Source organism: Strigops habroptila, chromosome 1 (genome assembly GCF_004027225.2).
Source record: "Strigops habroptila isolate Jane chromosome 1, bStrHab1.2.pri, whole genome shotgun sequence".
Taxonomy (NCBI): Eukaryota; Metazoa; Chordata; class Aves; order Psittaciformes; family Psittacidae; genus Strigops; species Strigops habroptila.
This window is the reverse complement of record NC_044277.2, coordinates 6,941,031-6,949,591: the sequence shown is the minus strand read 5'-3', so window position 1 is coordinate 6,949,591 and position 8,561 is coordinate 6,941,031. Positions and strand designations below refer to the sequence as shown.

The following is an 8,561-nucleotide window of genomic DNA, read 5'->3' as shown; positions in this document are numbered from 1 at the left end:
GGATGCAGATCAGTTTCAGCTTCTTCACACCTAGCCCCCAGACATCCTGTTGGCTGCATCAAAAGGTAGAAGTCAGAAAGTGAATCTCACCCCTGAGAGTGAAGGTATTAACATGTCCTAATGATTCTATTATGTAGTAATATTAATTTTGGCATCTACAAATTTTGCTTACAAATCGGCAGGCACACTGTCAGGTCAGACAACTGCTGCTTTGAGACAACTAATGGGTGTGAGTCTGACGCCCGTTCCCAGCTGCTGTACACCCACCAGACTAACTTCCTAAGACTACCACATGCATATGGACACCAGATTGGACATGTATAAAAATCCCTGCTTAGTTTCCTGTTGGAGAGTAGCAATAAAATTTAAATAGTGAATTTCATAAGTTTGGACTCAGGAATTCTAAACATTCATGAATACTAAAGCTAATACTGGGCAGTTCCTTGATTGAGCTACTTTTTAAGCTTTGTATAAATTTCAGTAGCAAGAAAGAAAACTCTGTGCAGTTCTGGTGTCCTCAACACAAGGACATGTTGCTGCTGGAGCAAGTCCAGAGGAAGCCATGAGGATGATAAGAAGGCTGGAGCACCTCCCGTATGAAGACAGGCTGAGAAAGTTGGGGCTGTTCAGCCTGGAGAAGAGAAGCTGCGTGGAGACCTCATAGCAGCCTTCCAGTATCTGAAGGGGGCTACAAGGATGCTGGGGAGGGACTCTTCATCAGGGACTGTAGTGATAGGACAAGGGGCTGATGGGTTCAAACTTAAACAGGAGAAGTTCAGGTTAGATATAAGGAAGAAGTTCTTTACAGTGAGGGTGGCGAGGCACCGGAATGGGTTGCCCAAGGAAGTTGTGAATGCTCCATCCCTGGCAGTGTTCAAGGCCAGGTTGGACAGAGCCTTGGCCCACATGGTCTAGTGAGAGGCATCCCTGCCCTGGGCAGGGGGGCTGGAACTAGATGATCTTCAGGTCCATTCCAACCCTAACTGTTCTATGATTCTACAAATCAGTGCATAAGAAGTTAGTGTTTCCTGCTTTTCCTGGACAGCAAGAATTATGCACAGTAGGGTTTTCCCAGCTAACCACATCCTAGGCTGCTTTCTATGGCCTGAGGCTCATGATTTCCCATCTTTTCTGTCATCCTCTTGTTTTATTATATCCTAGTGAATTTCATTGGAGAAAACAATATACTGTGCTTGTTATGTGCAGGTTTGAGTTTGAACAACAGGGTAAAATGTGGAGAATTTTATCCTTCCTTTACTATTATAGATCTGGTGAGAAAAGAAGTCTTCAGACTTCCAGTAAGGCTTTCTCTAGTGTAAGCCAGAGGGAACTGGTATAATTTGGGTAGAAATACTGTGGCTTCTTGAAACACTAAATGTTGTTTAATCAGTTACCAGTGACAGTACGACTCTTTCCAAGAAAGGTACATTGTGTTTTACTGCATTTGTAATAATACAGCTACTTTTCTCTCTGAGGTCCTGTATGCTGTAGAGGGGCTTTAGATACATATTTTTTGCTTTACTGACAAAGACAGGGATTATTTTGCTGCAGGTCATTCAATAAAGATTACACTCCTACGTATTGTTGTGTGTCAAAGTTGTCTGTGTGTGCCTGTTTCACAACAGATGGCTGCATTTCGGCACTTTTATAGAGAAGATGTATATGGAAAGTTGAAATAAAACATTCATCGTAATGCTACTTCTTCCTATTGCTTGTGTGCTTTAGTTGTATCCCTCAAGCTCAATGTCATGCAGGAGAATTTTTAATATATAACTTTGTAAATTTCTTTCTGTTCATCCTGGGTCAAGATTTATTTGGAACGGTTGGAGAGAGAACATAAATCAAGTTTATTCCACACTGTAACATATCAGACACTGTTTTATGAGATATTGCTGCCTGAAAAAGACGAGAAGAAATAAGATACCTTAATATATGGTCCTTCTGTTTTAAGGGTGAAAGGGCACATGTAATTCTGAGAAGGGAGCCTTAACCTCTGCTTCCAAGCTCTGAGTGATTTCTTCTGCTAGCTTTTTATTTTCAGAGCTTCTTTATCCCCGTCTTGCAAGGATATGATTAAGGTACATTGCAAACCTCTTTTTTCTTTCTGTGAAATATAAAAAAGTAAATGTGTGCTTATTTCATTCACAGAGATAAGAATATTTTCAGTGTTTTTTTAACTGTAGCTTTCACTTAAAGTTTCTTAGTGTCTTTCCCAGCAAATGTTGGTTTAAAATATTACTCTAATATTACAGTTGCGGCTTCAAAACTTTCCTCTGTTTCGCCCTTGTGCTCTGTTAAAGAGAATCACTGCTCTTGCTTCCTTTGGGCTTTTGTCACCAAAGATTCATTGATGAAACACCTGAGGTCTCATAAGGAAGCTATGTAAAGCCTCAAAGCTGAAGATGAAAAGTGAATAATGATCTAATGTATTATCTACTTAAAGTGGAAAATGGGCTTGAGCAAGGTCTTTTAAACCTTTTTCCCTGTAACACAGGCTGCTGCTGAATCACAAACCCACCTACAACGGCCCATCGGTGTAATCCATCGGAAATAAGGTTTTCTGGCCAGTGTTTATGAAGTGCTTTGTGTTACTGGAGGCGTCAAGTATAAAACGCTGCTTAAATAAAGAGTAACGCTGTTTGAGGGAGGGAAAACCGAAACTTAAGATCGCGGTTTTTCTCCTCCTTTAAAAAACAAATCCTGCCCTTCCTCGTTCCCGCTCCCCATGAGCTTTATAAGGCACCGTCCTGGCTCCCCTGGTCCCTCTCAGACACCGTTGCCGCGGGGAGCGGGTCCCCAGCCGGTGAGCACGGCCGGCCGGCGGCAGGACACGCTGGGAGACTTCTTTCTCCCTTGTCCCCTCGCCTCGTCGCAGTTCTCTGCTCAGGGCACGAACGCCCGCAGGTCCGCCAGTGTCAATGGATAGACATTCAGTGGAGTTTAATGGAGACCCGGCTCCGGCGCTCCGCGCAGCGACTCGGACCTTCCCTCCCCTCACCGCGGTGAGACCATTACCTCAGCGCCGCCCTCGCATCGGCAGCCGGCGGGAGCGCGACAGGCGCGGGGAAGTGGGATGAGGCACAGAGCCACCAATCCGAAGCTGCGGCCGGTCCCTGACTGACAAGCAGCACCATCCAATAGGAGTCGTTCCTTGAGTAGGCGGGAAGAGACCGCCCATTGGGAGGAGCCGGGAGGCGGGACTCGGGGGCGGTTAGGGGCGTGGCCTCGGCGGGGGTATTTAAACCTGGAGCCGAGGCGCGCTCCTGCTCAGTTCGCGTAGCGCCGGTGGCGGTGGTGGTCGGTGGCTGAGGGGCTCCCGCCTCTTGTCCGCGCCTGTGTGCGGGGCGCCCGTCCCGTTTGGGTCAGCGGCGCCCGGGGCGCGTCTCTTCCTCCTTCCCTTCCCGTGCTCCTCCGCTGAGGGATTTCTCCGCGCCCCTTGTCCGGTTGTGGGCGGGGGGGGGTCGTCTCCCCGGCCCGCGTCCCTTCCCTCCCCGCTCCCTGCCGGGGGCTTGCGGCGCTTCCTTCTGGATGCGTCCCCGCAGCCCCGGGCGGGAGGCGGCCGGGGGGAAGCGCTGCCTCCGAGGATTTACCGCTGACGCCGCTTGGGACTCGGACCCGCGCCGCCGCGGGGGCAGCCGGCGCCCCGCCGCTGCCGCTCCAGGCCAGCGCCGCCATGGACGAGAAGTACCTGCCCGAGCTGATGGCCGAGAAGGACTCTCTGGACCCGTCCTTCACCCACGCCCTGCGGCTGGTCAACCAAGGTGAGGGCCGGCGGGGAACGAGCTGGAGTTAGCGAGGATGCTCCGGGAGGGCTGTGCTGTTCGCTCCGCACCGCTTGGTGGGGTTGGGTTGTGTCTCCGGCTGCTGCCTCGCTCCTTGCGCTGGGCGCCGCGGAGGAGCCGGGGGCTCTGCGCTGCCCGCGGCGGTCCCGGAGTCTTCCCGGGTGCGGCTCCAGCATCTCCCCGCACCGCAGCAAACGCTGGGCCGCCTTCCCAAATTTCTCTGCTTCCATAGGGGTGTTTTACAATAGTGAAGGGATGACCGCTCACCTCTTGAGTTATAAATGATACCAAGTGGAATCCTGGTGTAGAACAGCAGGGGTCTTACGTGCTCGGCTAGGGCTTTGAGTCGGTTAAAACCCGAAAAGGTTTTCCTTTTTCGCTCTGCTAACATATTTCTGAGCAATAAATTGCTTATTATTTACGTATGTGTAAAAAGGAGCCTGTAACCTATGTCCTTTCCTAGGAACTTTTGGCTCTAACTAAAATCCTAAGGAACCAACGATGCATTTGGTAAAGCTTTTAAAAACTCCAAAGCATATTTCCTTTTGCATTTATATAACTCCAGATCGTGATTCCTACCGCTTTTGCATCTGACATGTCAGGTGTGCTTTAAAGTGCTAGCTCTTTGTTTCAGTGATGCTGTACTGAACAGAAAAGTAATTCTGTGTGATTTAGAGTATGATTATAAATTTGGAACTATTGTGTAATTGGCAGGTGACTTTCAAGTATAGCTCTGAAGAGGTGAACACTTGGTACAGTGCTTGGGATGGTCAGGTGAAATAAATTATGAACTAATCTTCTAATATAACTTAATGACACCCAAGATGATTTTGGCTTCAGCTGATGTGATTGCAAAGCTGTGCCAGTGTACTTCACTTCCCATAACAGGAATAGGTCTAGATCAATGTGGCTTCTCCTAATGCATTGTTGTAGTTTTCGATGTGTAATTGACTGTGAATGCCCATCTCTGAATCAGGAGAATCAACTGTCGTCCTGACATATTCTGGATTAAAGGGTAGCTGTCAGTTTTGGTTGTGGCATGCCTTGTGATTTGTAGCTGCATGTCCTTGGATTGTTGGTATTTTGGGTATTTTTCCTACCTTTGAATTTGTAAAAGTGGTGGTATTGATAGTAGGAGAATTGTATTAAATATTTCTATTGTTTGCTGTAAATAAAAAACTTGTTAAAATTGAGCTTGATGGCTGAGAACTTAAGGCTGCAAATTTGATAAGTTCTCTCCACATAGTGAAGGAAGAATCTTTATTGCATATGTAGATTACCTTAGGAAGTTACATATGTGATTTACTGTTTTACAGACAGCATTTATGGAAGTAGATGTGGCTGTATGGCTGTTATCAAAATTGTGACTTCTGAGGACTATGTATGATACTTTTGAGGCTCTCACTGCAATGAGAAATTAGAAGACAGGCAAACTTTTGCCTCCTTTTATCACGTAATACTTGGTATCTGCATGCTTTCAGTTCCAAAGATAAATTACAGTGTCACTGAAAGAGTGTCATGGACATGGATCCAACCTCTTTTTTCCTAGTATGTCTCTAGATTACTTTTTTTTGCTTGCTTTGAAAATCAAGTCTTGCATTAAATCTCAAGTATTTCACTTGTTGGAGAGAGGTTAAAAAAAGATTAAGCAGGGTGACTATGAAACTGCAGCTTAAAATGTAAATTTGTATAATATCCATATAAAATAGATGATTTAGCAGTTGAGTCACCAAAGAACCAAGTGAGGTGAAGTGACTGTATAATACAAGTGGGAATTGCATGGCTTCAGGAGGAGATACTTTACAAACCCATCCTGTCATGGCACTAACTTTACTACAATTAAGAAAAAACAGTTACTGATAATTCTGTGCAGTTAAATGAAGGTGATTATTAGTGGAAATGTGTATGTAATAGCTGTGGTTTGTACTTTGTATGTCAGGTCCACTGAGTTCTTTCTACGGTAGTTCAGTGAGCAGGCAAATGAAAGGGCTTGTCTTATTTTTTAAACTGGGTTTGTTTAGCTTTTCAAGCGTGAATGAAAGGTGTGTCAAAGTTTGGCTTCTTCCAGGTATGTGTGAGAATGCCTTAGCAAAGGTTTTGAGTGCTTAAAATAACCAGCTTAATTATGTAACAACATTTTGATGTCTTAATAGCATTACATTGACTACTTGTATTTACTCAAACCGAAATGCTGTAGATCAGCCAGCTTTCTGTAGAAACTCAGGATTGATGTGTAAGAATTGTATGGTCGAATTGGTAAATCCTTCAGAGAGGCTGGAGGAGTTGAACTGTGTGTACTGCTTAGACCAGAGCCAAATTGCTAACAAATTTCTATCCGTGCTGAAATTTGGCTTCTGGAAAAGTCCTGTGTTTGACTTCCAAAATCTGCTAATTATAGTTCTCATATGGAAGTGGACACATTTGCATATCATGTGTGTAATTACAAATTATAATTTGGGTACACAGAAATGACATAATCTTAAATGATACAGGAAAACAGTGGAGCTTGACATGCTTTGAGCTCCAGGGCAGCCTTTCAGCTGAAAAAGAAAAATGTGGAGATAAGATGCTGCAAGAATACTTTTGTGGGCAGTATTATTAATGTATCTCAGAATTAAGAGATGTCAGCTTCTTCTCTTGCCCTAATAAAACCTTGTTTTAAGCATTTTGAAAGCATTAAAATCTCTGTCCTTCATTATTCCTGCATAGCACATGAAGTGCTGATTTTTCCTGTTGTAAATTGTTCAAATATTTGATAACTTGTCTCTTTGCGACACAACTGTAAGACTGCTTAAATTTTGCTTTAAACAGTCATTGAAACATTCAGATGCTGCTTAAAATGCAAAACAATAGGAGCCTTTTCTAGGAGACCAGAGTATATCCTTTGATCTAATTAAGATGATTTACTGGTATACTTGAATGTTAAGCCATTCTAAAAAGGGGTATTTCTATTTGTAAAGCCTTAAACATGTTACAGATTGGAAGTGTCCTTATTTTTGCATGTGTGGTAAGGTGACCATGCTGATGGGATTAATTTGCAGCTGATACCAGACAGTGGGGACTGGAACATTATGTCCAATTATTCTGTAATTGAAGAACCTTGGGGAAGACAAGGCTCTGGGAAGCAAGAGCTTAGTCTGTGTGTATTTGTATTTTTCCTGTTTGCAACTCTCAGGTGCTCATCTTTATGCAAAAATCTGAAAAATGTTTTTGTATGTGGAAGTGATGCTTGTTCCCGAGTCAGGCTGGTTCTTTCTGTTTATCATTGCAAGGCACTGAGCAGCTTTGCTTTTCAACCTTTGAGAGCTTTATTTTGAAGGCTGACTTTGCACTTGGGCTGGTATGTAAATGCTGGTAAATGTGCAAGTGTAATATTGATTGTCATAACTTAGTTCATGAGTGATGCTGTAAAAATATTGAGAGATCTGCAAGAAGAGTTTATCTTTTCACATCTATGCATAGTATTGGTTGATGACAAGTATTTTGTGAATGTTGGGTGGAGTATGTGAAACTGCAGACTGAAGAAGCTAACTGTAAATAAAACATGTTGATACAGACAGGGGAGACATTAAAGCGGATGCCTGGCACTTGTTTGATTTGTGTGATATTAAATGCATAGGTGAGGAGAACCCTGTAGTTAGGGCAGCTGAAATCCTCATGTCAGAAGATGAGTACTGGTGCCATTGCTGAATGACAATTCTTACTTGTGTAGACTGTATCTGTGGAATTCTTCCTTACAGGCTCATTTTAGCTACTTTGAGATTTGAGGTAATAGCTTAAATTGGCGAGGTTTCCTTTAAATTGTCAACAAGATGTACAGGAATAACAAGCCTTCCTATCAGTAGATGGCTGTATGTGCTAGCTGTATACTGACTGACTTTACTGATCTGTGTGTGTAGTAGTGATTGGTAGAGGGTTGCTGTTTCTTGTCACATTGAGTAGTTCTGTAATCAAATAGACTAGTACCTCCCTAAATATCAAGGAGTGTGAGGAAAAGTGTACTGACTGCATTGTAGAGGATTTTTATAGCAGCTAAGGGATAGCTTTTTGAAAATACTTGAAGTAGGAACTTAGTGAATTATGGTTCCATAGATGGTGTTAATTTTTAATAAATCTCTCTTGGTATGCAAGTGCTTCTGGGCACTTAGCAAGGATTTTATTTAATTTGTCACAAATGGAATTCTAGTTTCTCACAAATTTAAAAGATGTATTTGATTATATGTAGTGGAGTGACTTACATACGTTGCGATATAAATCAGTTTGCTGCTCAATCATCCACTTCTCCTCCGAGGACAGGTGCTTCATGGCATGAACAGATGTGTGGTGCCAAGCATTCCCAGTCCCTAATGGTGTAATGCGTACTCCCTTGCTGTGTCACCTCAAACTCTCCTTCTCATTGTAGTCTCAACCATGTGAGCAATGCTTGTTTCAAGTCTCTTGCTCTTAGAGGCTGGCAAAAAGCTTTATGAAGGTCACAGGTATTTTGTAAAGCAAATACAGCTGAAGAAAACTGATGGGGTTTTAAGATTACTTTTAAGATTATTAATTTGAATAAAATAGTAGATTTTGTGATATATTCTTCAGACAGATTTTTTTTTTTTCAGGTCACCAGGCTTTCATTCTTAGAGGTCAGCTAGGAAGAAGCAGCTCTTCTGTTGTCTTCCAGTAATCAGACTTCAAAACAGAAGTCTGTGAAAATGTGTGGGTGCAATTGCTTATTCGGCAGGCTCAGTATGAAAAGACATTGAAGTGACAGTGATAAGGAATGGTGTAGTGTGG

The 8,561-nt window shown here is 43.4% G+C and overlaps 1 protein-coding gene across 7 annotated transcripts in view; it reads left to right on the top strand.

The window, feature by feature from the left end:
- Positions 1-3,264: 3,264 nt before the first annotated feature.
- KHDRBS3 (KH RNA binding domain containing, signal transduction associated 3) overlaps positions 3,265-8,561 on the top strand; it is an 85,808-nt gene continuing 80,511 nt past the window's right edge. For 6 of the 7 annotated variants that reach the window (XR_003992007.1, XR_003992004.1, XR_003991998.1 and 3 more), the window contains exon 1: positions 3,266-3,761. Coding sequence is in view for 3 of the 7 variants with exons in the window: in XM_030490526.1 (XP_030346386.1) it covers positions 3,674-3,761 (88 nt within the window). In the remaining 4 variants the exon portion in view is untranslated. Of the gene's footprint in view, positions 3,762-8,561 lie in introns of all 7 variants that reach the window. The other variant, XM_030490536.1, reaches the window with a different exon arrangement.